The sequence below is a fragment of the Capsella rubella genome, unplaced genomic scaffold (genome assembly GCF_000375325.1).
Source record: "Capsella rubella cultivar Monte Gargano unplaced genomic scaffold, Caprub1_0 scaffold_5, whole genome shotgun sequence".
Lineage (NCBI taxonomy): Eukaryota > Viridiplantae > Streptophyta > Magnoliopsida > Brassicales > Brassicaceae > Capsella > Capsella rubella.
Genome location: NW_006238919.1, coordinates 12,964,434 through 12,982,118, shown reverse-complemented (window position 1 = coordinate 12,982,118; position 17,685 = coordinate 12,964,434). Strand labels below are relative to the sequence as shown.

At 37.2% G+C, this 17,685-nt stretch overlaps 5 protein-coding genes, 1 long non-coding RNA gene and 1 other non-coding gene across 7 annotated transcripts; 3 read left to right on the top strand and 4 right to left on the bottom strand.

The window, feature by feature from the left end:
• Window positions 1–306: 306 nt before the first annotated feature.
• Window positions 307–1,228, bottom strand: LOC17885519 (RING-H2 finger protein ATL68). The gene has a single exon (XM_006291785.2). It carries the CDS (start codon window positions 1,114–1,116, stop codon window positions 481–483), a length of 636 nt encoding a protein of 211 aa, XP_006291847.1. The 5' UTR covers window positions 1,117–1,228; the 3' UTR covers window positions 307–480.
• Window positions 1,229–1,598: 370 nt separating this feature from the next.
• On the bottom strand, window positions 1,599–1,671 carry TRNAE-CUC. The gene has a single exon. It is a non-coding gene; the product is annotated as a tRNA-Glu (tRNA).
• A 120-nt stretch (window positions 1,672–1,791) lies between these two features.
• Window positions 1,792–2,917, bottom strand: LOC17886478. Its single transcript, XR_002834062.1, has 5 exons — window positions 2,713–2,917; window positions 2,559–2,624; window positions 2,336–2,449; window positions 2,118–2,237; window positions 1,792–2,032 (listed from the first exon to the last, which is right to left on the bottom strand). It is a non-coding gene; the product is annotated as an uncharacterized LOC17886478 (long non-coding RNA).
• Window positions 2,918–4,574: 1,657 nt separating this feature from the next.
• On the bottom strand, window positions 4,575–7,060 carry LOC17884851 (proline iminopeptidase). The gene is made up of 10 exons (XM_006293070.2): window positions 6,724–7,060; window positions 6,473–6,609; window positions 6,214–6,387; window positions 5,892–6,128; window positions 5,710–5,810; window positions 5,558–5,630; window positions 5,404–5,472; window positions 5,202–5,309; window positions 4,977–5,102; window positions 4,575–4,883 (listed from the first exon to the last, which is right to left on the bottom strand). Exons 1-10 carry the CDS (start codon window positions 7,043–7,045, stop codon window positions 4,689–4,691), a joined length of 1,542 nt encoding a protein of 513 aa, XP_006293132.1. The 5' UTR covers window positions 7,046–7,060; the 3' UTR covers window positions 4,575–4,688.
• A 111-nt stretch (window positions 7,061–7,171) lies between these two features.
• Window positions 7,172–9,036, top strand: LOC17885563 (3-methyl-2-oxobutanoate hydroxymethyltransferase 2, mitochondrial). The gene is made up of 5 exons (XM_023782810.1): window positions 7,172–7,630; window positions 7,793–7,999; window positions 8,100–8,246; window positions 8,364–8,417; window positions 8,533–9,036. Exons 1-5 carry the CDS (start codon window positions 7,217–7,219, stop codon window positions 8,788–8,790), a joined length of 1,080 nt encoding a protein of 359 aa, XP_023638578.1. The 5' UTR covers window positions 7,172–7,216; the 3' UTR covers window positions 8,791–9,036.
• A 64-nt stretch (window positions 9,037–9,100) lies between these two features.
• LOC17887030 (pentatricopeptide repeat-containing protein At3g61520, mitochondrial) lies at window positions 9,101–11,594 on the top strand. The gene has a single exon (XM_006292354.2). The coding sequence runs from the start codon at window positions 9,134–9,136 to the stop codon at window positions 11,435–11,437; it is 2,304 nt and encodes a 767-aa protein (XP_006292416.1). The 5' UTR covers window positions 9,101–9,133; the 3' UTR covers window positions 11,438–11,594.
• Window positions 11,595–14,850: 3,256 nt separating this feature from the next.
• On the top strand, window positions 14,851–17,071 carry LOC17886694 (1-aminocyclopropane-1-carboxylate synthase-like protein 1). Its single transcript, XM_006292537.2, has 4 exons — window positions 14,851–15,015; window positions 15,090–15,221; window positions 15,493–15,653; window positions 16,063–17,071. Exons 1-4 carry the CDS (start codon window positions 14,851–14,853, stop codon window positions 17,069–17,071), a joined length of 1,467 nt encoding a protein of 488 aa, XP_006292599.2.
• The last annotated feature ends 614 nt before the right edge of the window (window positions 17,072–17,685 follow it).

Below are 17,685 nucleotides of genomic sequence, written 5' to 3'. Positions count from 1 at the left end.
GAGTTAGAAAGTCTCTTCCTCAGCTAGAGACTTCTTACTTTGACCGAGGCTATCGTCTCTTTTAACTACTGCAACATCTCGAAACACATACACTTGAAGTAGAAGAAATTGGGATCAAACTGCTTAGAAAACATCTTGTTTAAAAGTCAACGTTACCAATATTTAGGGATATTTTTGTTTAAATCTCAAGTTTCAACTATTTTGTTCCCATCTTTAGAGACATTCATCTCCGACAATTAATCTAATTATTTACACAGTATTTGACTTTATATTGCAAATCTCGATTATGTAAATTATAGGAAGATGAATGCAAAGTATGCAACACTAACTTTTTTTCTTTCTTTTTGATACAACAAACTTAACAAGACAAAGAATTTGTAAAGCAAATCAATCAATTATATATTATACCAAGGTAAAGAAAAAAAGAAGATATTATAATTAATGCCACGGACCAAAAAAAAAAGAAAGAAAGAAATGTTTTTATCTTCTGGATCTCCTCCGATCGGCGGCGTATTGAGACAACGGGACAACTTCCGACAAAGGAGTTGACTGAGGTGTCGTCTGCGGCGTTGGAAGTGGAGAATTCCGGCAGACGGGACAAGAACCGTTGAGCTTAAGCCATGCGTCAAGACAATAAACATGGAAGTAGTGTTTACACTCAGGCATCATCCTCAACATCTCTTCTTCCGTATACTCACATAGACAGATCGAGCACGTCGTGTCTCTTCCTTCTCCGTCGTGGAATCCATCACCGTCGACGACGGAAGTGATATCTTTAGTGAAAGGGAACTTAGGGTAAGAGTTGATGATTGAATGATCAAGTCCTCCAACGACCACGTTTCCGGACTCAAGATCGTCGTCTTCAGCTACGAAAATGATTCTAGGGACGATAACGCCACGGTCTCTGAAAGATGAGTTAGTGGTTGCGGCGGAGGCAGAGAAGCGGAGGCGGGAGGCGCGGCAGCAAATGTAGGAAGAGAGGATGATTGTGGAGATAAGAACGAGGAAGCCTAGAGCTATGGCTATGGAGTAGCCAAGGCCGAGGCTAGTGATGTAGGTAGGGATTGGGACAGGCGGAGGAGGAAAGACGGCGGAGACGGTTGAGGGGGTTGACATTTGATGGTGAAGAAAGAGGTTAGGGCCATGTGGGAGTGGCGCCGAGAGAGAGAGAGAGAGAGAAATGAGTGATGGAGATTACTATTATTATTTTTTATTTTTTTTGGGGAGAGGTGGGTGGGGAAATGTAGCTACGACATTGAATACAATGTTTGGCAAAATATTAATAGCTTTGCATTTATTAGGTTTCTTGTTATAGGTTTTTGTGAATAGTGACTTCACTTAGTAGTGGACCAAGGAAGGTCAATTTTTGTAACGTATTTGATTTTAACTAGTTCAGCCGTATATGACATCGACATGTGTGATCTTTTCTTCTTCTTGTGAATTTACCTTTAGCTATTTCGTTCGTTTCATCATATCCAAAGCAAGAAAGATCTGTTTGTTATTAATCTTCTTATTGAGCAGAGAGTATTATCCTACGACTTCTTCAGTTCACTTTGTTTTTTTCTTTTAAGCAAAAAAAAAAAAAAGGAAAAAAATAACTCCGTTGCCGGGACTCGAACCCGGGTCTCTCGGGTGAGAGCCGAGTATCCTGACCAGCTAGACTACAACGGATTTTGCTATACAGATATTGAATAGAAATAAATATCCTAAGTAGTTGACATTATTGATGATCTCTCTAAGACTCACCTGTAAAGTTCTACAATGTACATGGACATTAAATGGAAAGGAAGCTCAAAATTGAAAGACTTTTTATTACTCACTTAATTCTCAAAACAGGGAACAAAGAAAAAAACGACAAGGAGTCAAACAAGAGGTTTTTTTCCCATTGATGATCATTCCCAACAAATGATCAAGAACTCGTCTTCCAGTAACATTTGTTACAAATTTGTTACCCAAAGTCTGATACCCGAAATCTGAAAAGCTTCAAGATTACATACATTACTTCATAGTATACCGCTGCAGGGACATACACCTACAAGAAAGAGACATGTGAAAACAGAGTATACATTGTTTGATTCATAAGACAACAAAAACATATGAAGATTCAAAATACAGACCTTGTTATTTTTCAATGTAGCAACATCATATAATGGAGGCCAATACTCTTTCTTGGCGGCAACTTTGAATGGCTTCAACTTCAAGCCATGAATCTCATCAAACATCCATGGAAATATCATCTACATAAATCCAAAACTCTAATTTAGTTAATCAACGTGCCAATCATCCAGACTATGAGTAATTTAGTCATATAATTAATAAAACTCGAAACATGTACCTATCCCTTGAAGATCGCACACATGCCGACTTTCTTTGACTGCTTTCATCGCATCAAATTTGAACTCAGATTTTCTCGTATAATATAAGAGTAGACCATCTTGATGAATCACCCCTGAAAAAGTTTCCAATTAAGAGAATAAGACAACAAGTAGAGAAGCAAACGTATGAAGTAGAATAGACAACGAGGAAAATAAAGAGACTGATATATCAGGTAAACCAACCTTTGATTCTGATTCCTCAGACTAATTAACTCCTTTGTTCAACGTTTTGGATCAGCTATTAAAACCCTGAAATCACAGAAAAAATCATAATAAGCAAAAGAACCAATAAACAGCTAACTCAAAAGAAACTTTAAGAGACAATTAACGTCCTTACAAATTCAGGCCTGAAATTAATAGGTGACCAAGCCAAGCCTGCAGCAAAATAAAACCAATAAACCCTAACAAAGAATGAACAAAAACAGATCAAATCCTGTAAAGGAAAGTTCAGTAGTAACACGTAAACCTTACTGTAAAGTGTATGGCTTCTTCTTTGTTGAATGACCATAAAGAAAAAAAAACACATATCAAACTTTTGTAACGGTACCTCGTCACGATTTCCAAACTGATCAGCATTTGAGTCAGATACATGTACAAGGAAACTGCTGAAAACAAAACAAAAAAAATCATAACCAAAACAATCAAACTAAGATTTCAGACAAAAGTTAAACTAGAAAATTGCATCTTTAAGTAAGTACCTGATGATTTACCAAAAAAAAAGTAAGTACCTGATGATGTAATTATGTCGACAAAAGCCATTGAAACCTTTTCTCTTAGTAAGTATCTGATGATGTAAATCATGTCGACCAGGTGTGAAACTCAATACCAATTTTTTAAGCCTTATTCGCAAAGAGCTAAGCAAATAAGCTTCTAATCCCGATTCCTTCTTCGCAAAGAGTAATAACATGTAAGCAAACCTTCTAATCCCGATTCCTCATAATCATCAACTCCTTTTGAATCAGCTGTTGAAAACCTGAAATCACAGAACACGAAGGAAAAGCTAACTCGGAAGAAAGATTAAGAGACAATTAACGTCCTAACAAATTCAGACCCAAAATTAAACGGTGACCAAGGCTGCAGAAGAATGAAACCTTGGCTTTTGAGTTTGATTTGCAAGCAGTCTCCTCGAGTCCACCAGTCAACTGAACAAACATCTGGGCTATCACTTGATTTTAAACAGTATCTACAGGTTTTACATCAGCCCCTGCTGCATAAACCGCTACACCAACCTGCAACAAAGAGGGCATCAAGGAGTATTAATTTACGTAAATAGAATATCATGACATCTTCACGCACTAGCTCTCTTAAGCCATTTCTACGAATGCACACAATGCTTCAAAATTAAAAATTTCAATACATGTTCAGCAAAAATGAAAAGTTGATCGATTGGCAGCTGGTCGGTAAACATCTCCAGCAATAAGCATGCAAGTCTTTCCCTGTAGATATCATTAACGTCAGTGTAATTTGACAGATAGTAACAAACAATCCCATCAAAAAGTCTCTATTGTATTTTGAGAAAGCAAACCTGCTGCTGCTGCTGCTTTAGAGCAGACAGTTGTCTTCCCAAATCCTTGGAGTCCAGGCAAAAATATTAATGTAGGAACTGAGCTCCTTAGCAAAGTGTAGATCCGATACTTATCCTCCACCCATTCGATTACACTAGCTCATCATGTACAATCTACAATGATAAGCCACACTTAGTCAAGATTAATATTTCCAAGCCAACCCCGAAAGCTAATAGCTTTGGTTATTACAAGAGAATCATAATTTCCAAAACAAATTAAAATTTACCTTTTTATGGGACAAGGTAAATCTTCCTTTTTTTCCAATTTCGTTTATGTTCTAAGCTTTACTTTTGTAGGGTTTTCAATATGAGTTTATGGGATTTTGCAGACTTGGGCTGACCCCCAATGTTCTACGTGTACTGTGAGTCCAGAAGCATATGAGGACTTCTTCTCTCCTCCAAATACAACTCCTTGAGACCTCAAACCGTAACTGACCGGTTATATAATGATCTTAAGAGAGCATTAACCCCATGAGAGTGGGAGTATTTTAACGTACGATCATTCTTGATCACACCTTCTTGCTTCCTCAACCATATGGCTCTGATGTCTTCTTTCATGAGAGCACTACTGCCCCAACCATGGCACTCGAGTTACAGATCAAACGGTTTTGATACTTTTAACTTCTTCTTTGATCTTGTCTTTGAAACACGACTTTCTTTATTCATTCTCTTTCTTTTACTCACTTAGTTCTCAAAGAGGCTACAAAGAGAATACCACAAGTCACAAATGCATTTAATATTACAAGGAATCAAAAGAGTGGCTTTTTCCCATTGATCATTCCCAACAAATGATCAAGAACTTGTCTTCCAGCATCACGAAGACCAGAATGCATAAACTCATTTGTTATCCAAAGTCTGATGCCCGAAATCTGAGAAGCTGTTTCCGTCACTAGCTTGAAGTTTACATACATATCTTCATAGTATATCGCTGCAGCAACAGGCACCTACCAGAAAGAGACATGTGAAAATAGAGTACATATTGTTTGATCCATCAGAAAAGATTAAAAGAATAACAGATGAAGATTCAGAAAACAGACCTTGTTAGTTTTCAATGTAGCGACATCATATAATGGAGGCCAGTCCTCTTTCTTGGCCAATAGATCAGCGGCAGCTTTGAATGGCTTCAAGGCATGAATCTCATCAAACAACCATGGAAATATCATCTATATAAATCCAAAATTCTAGTTTAGTTAACCAATGTGAACCAATCATCCAAGCTATGAGTAATTAGTCATATAATTAGAAATACTTGAAACGTGTACCTCTCCCGTGAGGAGTACAGGCTGACTTTCTTTGACTGCCTTCACTGCATCAAATTTGAACTCAGTTTTTTCCCGTAATCTATGAGCAGACCATCTTGATGAAGCACCCTGAAAAAAGTTTCCAATTAAGAATATAGGAAAACGAGTAGAGAAGCAAATGTATGAAATAGGAAAGAAGATGAGGAATTTGAAGAGACTTTACCTCACAGTATATGGCTTCATGGAGAAGAGCGTATAGTGGATTTGTATCAAAAGAATGCCAATTATCAAACTGCAGGAACGATAAAACATCTCAGACTAACGATTCCATCTTTGAACAGATACTCGGAGCAACAAAATGTTTGTGGATCTCTTACAGCGTTTAAGAAGAACTGACTAATACGTTTTGGAGCTCCGGTAACTAAAATAGGATCCCATACTCTCTCCAACCTACAATCAATCAAGACGGTGAGATTTACCACAGAACTGGTGAGGTGATTGATAAAAAATAAGCAAGCTAAACTCTTACATATAGTGCAGGCGCTCAAAACCAGTACTTGATCCTAAACCAGAAAGACCAAGAGTTTGAAGACCCTTAGGAGTGAGAATGCCTCCTGATGGTAAAGGTACCTAAAGACAAAAAAAAACATAGAAAAGTAAGGAACTAGACTAAACTGGTCAGAGAATTCGGAAAATGTTGTAATCCCTCACCCCACCGCCTTCAGATTCAGTCAAGTACTTTACGATTTCGCGAACAATCTCAATGTCTTCAGGGAATCTCTTGTAGTATTTTTCGTTTTGGCGAGCAACCTGTTCAAAACCGGCTTCATACACATCATCTGCGGTGCATGCTTTGCCAATTGGAGGGATTCCTCCAGTTATTAGCACTTGTTTTAGTCCTTCTGGCGCAAAGCTCAAATATGTAAGTGCACAGAAGCCACCAAAACTCTGCAGAAAAAAAAGATAAACAAGAAATCAAATGACAAGAACTGAAGTAGAGCGACTAATAGACAATACAGAGACAAAAAATTACCTGACCCAAAATGGTCCAAGGATCGGCATTAGGAACAAGGCGAACTCTAATAAACTCAGCATCCTTAACTATATTATCAGCTCGAAAGTGAACCAAATAATCAGCTAAATCCTGAGCTGATTTGAATTGAAGCATTGAGGAAGATGTTAAAGGGGTTGACAAGCCTGTTCCTCTCTGTAGGAACCAAACACAAATTAGAGCAACACGAAGAGTAAGAAAAGTGTCCAGAGAAAAGCATTAACTATATAAAGTATCATACTTGATCGAGTAAGATAACACGAAACTCTTCACAAGCTCTTTGAATCCATCCACCAGCTTCACTAGGCCTTGGACCTTCAAATCCTGGACCACCTTGTAAATACAATAAATACGGCATTGCTTGCTCCTCTTTCCCGACTGTAAATATTAAAATTAAATTCGATTGAGACAGATTCGATTTGAGATTGATTCAGCTTCATAATCACATCATAGAAAGAGTTCTTATCGAAAAGCCTCTGATTTTGAAGTTACCCGCAACGATTTCTCGAGCGAAGACGGTGATTTTGGGAGACGTTTTGGAATCAAGTGAATAATCAAGAGGGACTACGAATCGATGATCACGCAACCGGAGCTCCGGCACCGAAAACCACTTCCCTGTGGCATGCTCCGACCTCGAATCCCCAGCTACGTCGACGTAAACCGAACCTGCTTCAGCCATGGAGGTGAACACACGATAAGATCTCCGGCGACGGTAGAAATTGATAACACCAGGAAATGAAAGAGACGATTTTAACGGAGTAGTAGATAGAGAGAGTAGGAAGGCAGTCAACTTTGGAATCGGAGTCACCAACATCGTTTTTATTCAAGTTTCCTTTTTTTTAAAGATAAAAGAAAATTTTATGTAAAGAAAATAGTAGAAGAAGAAAAAAAGTATATTCAAATTTAAAACTTTAATGACAAAAAAAAATAAAATAAAAATTAAAACTTTAATATCGGGATCGCTTTCATCAGCGACAAATTAACAATGGCTTCTTCCCTCGTCACTGTCCTCAGAAGTTGCTCTCGTGCTTCGAGGGCCATCACCACCGTCCGGTTTATGAGCAACGTACCGGAGGACACGGTTTACGGAGGACCGAAACCGCAAAACCCGAATCAGAGAGTGACTTTGACGCAATTGAGACAGAAACATCGGAAAGGTGAGCCGATAACTGTTGTCACCGCCTACGATTACCCTTCCGCCGTTCACGTCGATAAAGCCGGAATTGATGTTTGTCTCGTCGGAGACTCAGCTGCCATGGTTGTCCATGGCTATGACACCACCCTTCCTATCTCCTTGGACGAGATGCTCGTTCACTTTCGCGCTGTCTGTCGTGGGGCCAGAAGGCCACTTCTTGTCGGCGATTTGCCATTTGGTACTTATGAATCTAGCAGCAATCAGGTGAATACTTTATCGATTAACCTCTAAATCTGGATGCTTTGTTTCAAATTAAGCTTCTTGGAGGCTAAAATCATTCAGTTTAGACAACCTTTGAAAATCACTGATTTGCCAGTTGAACTGTTCGACCGAGACATTGATTTTGGTTGTTTGAATGATGCTCAGGCGGTTGATACTGCAGTTAGAGTGCTCAAGGAAGGAGGAATGGATGCTATTAAACTGGAAGGAGGATCACCTTCAAGGATCACTGCTGCAAAATCCATTGTGGAATCAGGAATTGCGGTTATGGGACATGTTGGCTTGACTCCTCAAGCTATTAGTGTTCTTGGCGGTTTCAGGCCACAAGGCAAAAGCATAGCTAGTGCTGTTAAGGTCTGAAACTCTATGGGTTCATGCATGTGTTTTGAATCTTTAGTAAGGTTGGTTTTTAAGGTGTGATGAAAAGATTTTGTCTCTTATTTTGTGGGATTAGGTTGTTGAAACTGCCATGGCTTTACAAGAAGCTGGATGTTTTTCCGTTGTTTTGGAATGTGTTCCGCCTCCCGTGGCTGCTGCTGCAACCTCTGCTCTTCATATTCCCACCATTGGTATAGGAGCCGGCCCCTTCTGCAGTGGACAGGTTCGTTTTGACACTCATTCTTTAGATTATCTTATCGACCAAAACTAGGCTTTTTCGGTTTTGCGTGAGTTATCTACTATTCTGATCAAGTATGCCATAATTTTCTTGTGAATGCAGGTTTTAGTCTACCATGATCTTTTGGGAATGATGCAGCATCCACATCATGCTAAGGTCAAATCCTGAACCAGTCATCTATCATTGTAAACTATCATGCTTGTTCCTGCTTTTACTATTCATTATCTAACTGTTTCCGCTGTGTTGCATCCCTATACACTTTCCATTTCAGGTTACTCCAAAGTTTTGCAAACAATACGCTCAAGTAGGAGAAGCGATAAACAAAGCGCTTTTGGAGTATAAGGAAGAAGTATCTGAACGCTTGTTTCCAGATCCTTCTCACTGCCCTTACAAGATCTCCTCAAGCGAGCTTGACGGATTCTTAAGCGAGTTACAGAAGCTGGGCTTAGACAAGGCTGCTTCTGCTGCAGCAGCATCAGCTGAGAAGATGGAGCATTCAGATTCACCATCTTCTGCAGCAATTCTCTAAGTTCTTCCTTTTGAGTAGGCGGTTATGGTTGAAGAAATAAAATCATAGCTCTAAAATTGGTGTAATCCGTAGGAGCTATTTCACGGGTTCAGGTTGATTAAGAAAGCAAACGCGATAGCTTTTGAGAATAATAAAGGGGATTTGTCCCCAAAGCCAGTTTTATAAGAAAAATAAAGGCTTGTCCCTATTATGTAATATTTTAAAAGGTTTCTGGGCCAAATAAGAGTTAAAGCCCATTATTGGAAATGGCCCTAAACTTCTTGTCGTTGAGTGACACTTCAATCCCCCGAACAGAGTTCGTCGTCTCACTTTTCCCGGTGGCCGTCATTTTCAAACCTTGACTATGAGTATAATGCTTTCAATTTCCCGGCGCCGGAACTCTTATATTCTGCTCAACCATATCAGATTCCTCCGCCGATTCTCTGACAATATTGAACCACGGCCGGCAATCAAATCGGAGAGCCAGGAATCTGTAGTAGCCAAATTTTTGGAGAATCTTCAAAGACTCCCGCAACATGATTGGGCGTCGAGCGAGTCACTAAGTTCACTTCTCGTATCTTCTTCTTCTGTTTCTCCTTTAGTATTCCCTCAAATCACGCGGCGGCTAGGATCGTACTCTCTAGCAATCTCGTTCTTCGAGTACCTGGATGCGACATCTCAGTCTCTAAAACGCCGTGAAGAGTCTCTCTCCTTGACGTTACAATCGGTTATTGAATTCGCTGGTAGCGAACCTGACTCGCAGGATAAACTTCTCCAGCTCTACGAGATTGCCATAGAGAAGAACATCCCGTTTACTGTTGTTGCCACTAAGCTTCTGATCCGATGGTTTGGGCGTATGGGTATGGTGAATCAGTCGGTTCTTGTTTACGAGAGACTCGATTCGAATATGAAAAACACGCAAGTTCGTAATGTTGTAATCGAAGTCTTGTTAAGAAATGGACTTGTGGATGATGCCTTCAAGGTGCTCGACGAAATGTTTCAGAAAGATTCAGTTTTTCCTCCTAATAGAATCACAGCGGATATTGTATTGCACGAGGTTTGGAAGGGAAAGCTTCTCACAGAAGAAAATATTATTGGGTTGATTTCAAGATTTAGCTCTCATGGTGTCTCCCCAAACTCTGTTTGGTTGACTCGGTTTATTACTAGTCTATGCAAAAATGGTCGCACCAATGCAGCGTGGGATATTTTGAGCGACCTGATGGAAAACAATGCCCCACTTGAAGCTCCTCCCTTCAATACGCTCTTGTCATGCTTGGGAAGGAATATGAACATTGGTAGAATGAATGCTTTAGTCTTGAAGATGGATGAGATGGGTATTCGTCCTGATGTTGTAACTTTAGGGGTTCTTATTAACACGTTGTGCAAATCAAGGAGGATCGATGAAGCACTCGAAGTTTTTGAACAAATGTGTGGAAAGAGAACTGACGATGGAAATATGATTAAAGCTGATTCGATTCACTTTAATACTCTCATTGACGGGCTCTGCAAGATGGGAAGGTTGAAAGAAGCAGAGGAGTTGTTGGTAAGGATGAAGGTGGAAGAGAATTGTGCGCCCAATACAGTTACTTACAATTGCTTGATTGATGGGTATTGCAGAGCTGGAAAGCTTGAGACTGCCAAAGAAGTTGTTTCTAAGATGAAGGAGGAAGGGATTAAACCGAATGTGGTTACTCTTAATACAATCGTTGGTGGAATGTGCAGGCACCATGGCTTGAACATGGCGGTTCTTTTCTTAATGGACATGGAAAAGGAAGGCGTGAAAGGGAATGTGATTACTTATATGACACTGATCCATGCTTGTTGCTACGTCAACAACATAGAAAAGGCAATGCATTGGTATGAAAAAATGCTGGAAGCTGGTTGTTCCCCTGATGCAAAGATCTATTATGCTTTGATCTCTGGATTGTGCCAAGTTAGACGAGAACATGACGTCATTAGGGTGGTGGAGAAACTGAAAGAGAGAGGGTTTTCGCTTGACTTATTGGCTTACAACATGCTTATTGGGCTGTTTTGTGATAAGAATAATACAGAGAAAGTCTATGAAATGCTAAGAGATATGGAAAAAGAAGGGATGAAACCCGATTCCATCACTTACAACACTCTGATCTCGTTTTTCGGCAAACTCAAGGACTTCGAGAGTGTTCAGAGAATGATGGAGGAGATGAGAGAAGATGGGTTAGACCCGACTGTTGTGACATATGGAGCGGTAATCGACGCTTATTGCTCAGTCGGAGAACTAAACGAAGCAGTGAAGCTCTTCAAGGAAATGGGTATGCGGTCAAAGGTCAATCCGAACACTGTGATATACAACATTCTCATAAACGCATTTTCTAATCTGGGGAATGTCGAACAAGCTCTGACGCTGAAAGAGGAAATGAAGATGAAAATGGTGAGACCTAATGTTGAAACATACAATGCCTTGTTCAATTGTCTTAAAGAGAAGAACCAAGCGGAGACATTGCTTAAACTGATGGATGAGATGGTAGAACAGTCCTGTGAACCAAATCAGATCACCATGGAGATTCTGATGGAGCGTCTCTCAGGTTCTGATGAGTTAGTTAAGCTGAGGAAATTTATGCAAGGTTACTCTGTTGCTTCTCCGACAGAAAAAGCTTCTTCACCTTTCGATGTCTTTGGCTTGGGATAATGGCTTCTTAGATTCAGTAACCTATAGATTAGTAAAATGGTTTCAGTCTTGTCTTGATATTCTGCGGTTTTATACAATTACACAATCGCTCGGCCTATTTTATGTTTGGTTATTGGTAAGTTTTATTAATCGGAAAAAATAGATCCGTTGTCGTCTTGTTTTAGCGCAGTTTTAATTTGTGAAAGTTGTAAAATTCTCAACGCATTATATTTAAACAAGCCCATTTTACTTATGGGCCTCAAAACAATCATGTACTTTGAGCTCCATTGAGATTTGGAGAGACACATGCCCCGGATTGAATGGTTCGTCACTCGCACATGGAGCTGACTAAGCAGAGACTTTGACTCGCGTTTCTTTTTCAGACAAACTGACGAGAGAAAGTCAAAGCTTCCCCATTATTTGTTCAACGAGTTGACTACTTTTGTTTAAACTTTATTATTACCACTAAAAACAAACAAATATTAAGATAATCTTAAGATATTTGATAAATTGTTGACTTAATCATTATAACTCCCCTAAGCTGAGCCTAGGGGTCACGACTCACGACCGCAAGATCTTTCGCACTAAAGTTTGTTTTTGAACCCAAAGAAAGAATTGTTATGCTAATATTTGTCAAGAATGTAATAACTTACAACTATTCTCCCAAGACTATTAATTACAACATGACAATAACAAATCAAAATCCATGGTCAGAGAGGAATATCTATACTTTTTTTTTTCTACGTTGAATTATTATGAAAAAAAAAACTTTCACCTGCTAAAAATCTTATATGTGCATATTGAAATTAAGAAGACAGATTCTCTTTTCAACTCTTACTTGTATCCTTTTAATTTCCTAAAAGGTTCGATAGGAACTGCTGTTGTTAATATGAATAAAGGAGTTATGCATGTTTTCTCCTGCATAACAACATGTATAAGTATATCCATATTTTTATTTGTTTTTCTTTTGTTTATATAAATAGTTTTGTAAGTATTTCGAAATTTGGAGCTGTCTACGTACTTCTCACACAAAACCAAGATTCGGAACACTAATAAAAGAAAATGTTACTCGGCAAATATAAATTTATAAGATACTCCATGGAAGAAGAAAAAAACAGCTAAGAGTATTGATTCGATTGTTAACCTTTTCCACAGCTGCATTTTTTGAATTTTCTTATATGTTACCGATAACGCAAACTAGAGTCTAAAATTAATATTGATGCCGACAGGCCGTAAACAAATTTGTTAAGCTTATGTTAATAATATGCAAACAACCATCCACCTAGCTTTCTTAGTTTTTTATATCATTAATAGAAACTAGGTAAATTGCAAGAGAATTAGTTTTTAGACATATATAATATAGTGCCATACATATCTTACAATCAAATAAATTTATTATTTATTGAAATACATCCCTTGAGCATGAGGATCGATAAACAGAACTGCCAAGTAACCAACTCAAGCTTGTAATATTCAAGCGCCATAGAGATTTTATAATGTTATGCGTCATTATAAAAATGACTGTATATGTTATAAACTTAAAACCATCTTGACAAAGAAATACATTACATATACTATAATATATCACATGCATTTACTCAAAATTTTACAACATTTGAAGCTGAACCACTAGCTATGGTTCCGATCCGACTTCGGACTTCCGAACGTTGGTCACTCACTCACTCATATGTGCAGAATCTGTTGGTCGTACGTCACAGTTTAATGCATGCCAAAAGCCAAAAGTGCATATACGAACTAACGAAGAAGAATAAAAAAATTCTTAGCAAAAACTAAAAGAAAGGATAAATTAAAAGAGTTGGCGTAATTACAATTAACATGAATATGGAACGGTTTATTATAATTACAGTATTCTTTTTGTTACATACACGTGCGTATACGTATTCTTGCTGCATATACGTATTCCTTATCGCTACAAATACACTCTAAGAAAACGAGTAATACTCAACTTAAAATACAACGTGTCCATCTAGTTTTAGACTTTTTTTTTTATGGTCCGACCAATTCAATGTAAGGAAAACAATTAAGATAGAAGTTTTACTATAAATGTCATAAATCTATAAAGCCGTCCAAAGAGATCTTTGATCCTCCAATTCCTTTAATGGACTTGCTGGTCAATATACACATTCAAATTTGGTTTCACATGTTAATAATTTGTAATTATGGGTTATTATAAACATAATGAATGACCTTGAAGAACTCTTGCTAGAACTAAACACCAACAACCAACCCATTACAAAAGTATACTCTTAAACTAAATTAAAATGGAAGAAATTAAAATTTGACATATTAGTTGCACGTGATTAGACAATGGGTCTCGTTGCGGTCGACACGTAAAGTAATTTAAAAGCTTCAATATATATAATTTGACCAAGTATAACATGGTTTTATAATCTGGAAAATAATTTAGTTAACTTACGCTTCTTGAATACGACTGTAACATCTTAATGTTCAAAGGTAAATTTACAAGAAATTATGAACTGAAAGCATTTTATTAATGTTATGTCGAGCCTCAAATTTAAAAGTTTTTTTTATTAAAAGGTAAAACACCAAGTCACGCTAAACATTTTTTCCCCGAATCAATATATCGATCAACGTGGGTCTAATAATAGAGTTCGTAAGACTTGAACTTGTAACTTGTTAATCTCGACGACCTTTAAGTTGGCTATTATCTTTTGTCTCTAAAACTCCTTCGTTGATCTAATCAATGGAATACAATAGTCTTTTTAATGTTATTAGTTATTACCGTGATACCAAAGTCTGGGGTACTTATAACATAAAATTAGTCTGGTGTACTCCAAAACATTCTTTTAAGGGAAATAAATACAAGTGTATTTTGTCTTACAATAATGTTTAATGTTTTTCATAGGATCGTGACTAAAACTACTATAAATAAATTAAATGTACCATATATATGCATGTGTAAGTTTGTAACGTTTTTTGTCCTAATGTCTCTGATAGAAAAAACCTACAAAATGCTACTGGTGCACAAACTGATTTATCATCTTTTAAATAAAATAGGATTTTATCCAAACTAGATTAATTAATTTCAGTTATAGAAAATTAATTGTTTGTTCACTTATTGATTATAGATAACAGTTTGTCAGTTTCCTTTCAAGAAAAAACATATGTTGTGGCCAAAGAAAAAGACGAAAAACATTTTGGCTCTAGGCTTGACTTTAATGGAAGCATATAACTTGTCCCCACGAAAATAAAGTATAACAGAAAAATTCAATTAAGTTTCCATATAATGGACACAAGTTTCTTTCATAGGCACCTCAAGATCTCACTATAAATAACCCTCAAATGCTCCCATTCGTTTACATCTCAAGCAACCTCTATCCATATATAAACTTTCACAAAAACAAACACATACATTGTTCAAACTAGCTACTCTCAATCGAATATATAAATTAATGTCTCATCATCAGAATGCGAGTCTCCTATCCAAATTAGCCTTTGGTGACAAACACGGAGAAGCATCACCCTACTTCGACGGCTGGAAAGCTTACGACAAGAATCCTTACCATCCAACTCATAATCCACAAGGTGTTATTCAAATGGGTCTCGCCGAGAATCAAGTTCGTCTTCTTACAATATCACCCTAGACGTTACTTTTTCTTCATCTTCTAATTATAAGTTTTTTCTTTTTCAGCTTTGTTCAGATTTGATCAAAGATTGGATAAAGGAAAATCCACATGCATCTATCTGCACGGCGGAGGGAATTGACTCTTTCTCCGACATCGCTGTTTTTCAAGATTATCATGGTCTCAAACTATTTACACAGGTATTAATTTTACAAATTTGTATTCTTTTGTTATATAAGGAATATACTTATAATATTAAAGAGTATCAATTTTTTGTTTTTTTTAAAGAATCGAAGCGGTAAATATACTCATTCACGTACTCCGGTTTTGTAGTGATCGATCATAACCTTACATGTATGGAAGATTATGATTTGATCAATATTATTTATAGTCTTGGGAATTTGAGATGTGTAGAACTAATGATTTGTTTACTCAAATAATGTTTATTTGCATGGGGTGGAAAATATAAAGGTGATTGCGGCGTTTATGGAGAGAGCGAGAGGCGGAAGGGCGAGGTTTGAGGCGGAGAGGGTGGTGATGAGCGGAGGAGCCACCGGAGCAAATGAGACGCTCATGTTCTGTCTTGCTGATCCCGGCGATGCTTTTCTCGTCCCTACTCCTTATTATGCCGCGTATGTATTTACTTACACACATTATATTTAGTTTTTGTTTTGATGTTTAAAAATAGAATTAGTGACTTTTGATACCACATTAAAATTAAAAGTAATCAAAAAGGGCATTAATTAAGTGCTAGTTAATTTATAATTACCTATACATACATGATACATACAATTATTTGCTTGGTCAAAACAACAACAAAAAAATATCTCTTTTTGATCATTGGGTTTCGGAAAGTTTTTTTTTTGAACTATACCTCAGTTTGATTGATTCAATATTTTGTTAAGCAAACCCCATACACACAAGTTGCAACTATATAATATGGACATATCGTCCGTTGACTCTTACAAGTCAAACCACTAATCAACACTTGGTTGACTTACTCTTTTAGTACTAATTAATGGATTTATTTATAAATTTCAGATTCGACAGAGACTTAAGGTGGAGAACTGGAATTAGAATAGTACCTGTGGAGTGTAACAGCTCGAACAATTTCCAGATTACAAAACAAGCCCTAGATTCAACGTACCTTACAGCCCAAGAAACTGGTATCCCTATCAAAGGCTTGATTCTTGCCAACCCATCAAACCCTCTTGGAACAACTGTCCATCGAGAAACTCTTGAAACCATTGTCAACTTCATCAACGACAAGCAAATTCATTTAGTCTGCGACGAAATCTACGCAGCCACGGTTTTTACTGAGCCGGGGTTCATCAGTGTCGCAGAGATCATCCAAGAGATGGATCATGTTAACCGAGACCTGATTCATATTGTTTACAGTCTCTCAAAGGACATGGGTCTGCCCGGTTTCCGGGTTGGAGTGGTTTACTCTTACAACGATGCTGTTGTGTCCTGCGCAAGGAAGATGTCGAGTTTTGGACTTGTCTCGTCGCAGACACAAAGTTTTCTAGCTGCTATGTTGTCCGACCAGAGATTTGTCGATAACTTTCTTGTTGAAGTTTCGAAAAGAGTAGCGAAGAGACACCGTATATTCACGGGAGGGCTTAAAGAGATAGGAATTTCTTGCTTGAGAAGTAACGCCGGTTTATTCGTCTTGATGGATTTAAGACCGATGCTTAGAGATCAAACTTTTGAGTCCGAAATGGCTCTTTGGCTAGTGATTATCGACAAGGTCAAGATTAATGTCTCTCCTGGCTCATCGTTTCACTGCTCTGAGCCAGGTTGGTTCCGCGTCTGCTTTGCTAATATGGACGAAGACACACTCCAAACTGGACTTGAGCGAATCAAAGACTTTGTGGTTGGAGATGAAGCCTACAAGAAATGTAAATGCATTTGCAACAACAAAAAGGAGAACAAGAGACGTAAGAATTTTCAAAAGAATCTCAAGTTGAGTTTCTCTTCAATGATCTACGATGAACATGTTAGGTCACCAAAGTTGATGTCCCCTCATTCACCATTGCTCCGAATTTAAAATTGGTTCTACATATGATTATACTCAAATAGACTGTGTCTAGCTATATCTCTAGAACAAATTATAGTACATGACTTAATAAACAGAATACGTATTGAAAGTATATCTAACTATCTATGTTCATATATCAAAAGTATACTAGATTTGTTTGCTTATTGTTTTGATCAAAAGTTACAATAGAAAGTAAATTAAAATAGATTTTGGAATCGAGAAATACTAAAAACTTCTAGTACTATCATTGGATTAAATTACAAATAAATTTTTAAAATATGTCAAAATCTAATAATAAAGTTTTTTTGATTAGTTTTTCCTCTGATTTTTGTTTAATACTAAACATAAAGATCTTGGCACTTGGAAATCACTGAAATATAAAGATAATCATTTAATTTATTAATTAATTATGATTTCCTTTTTTCTTATAAATGTTGTGTTAGCTTTAACCTTTTATCAAGTATAGAGATATTATCCTTGTTTCATAAGTAATATACCTTATCTCTAGAACTTTTAAAAAAAAATAGTATCTAGTTTGAATTATATATTTTAGGTCAAATTCTGAATTATCTGTTCTATTTCATAAAAAAATATCTTTTTTATTTTCAATTAGTGATTTTCTT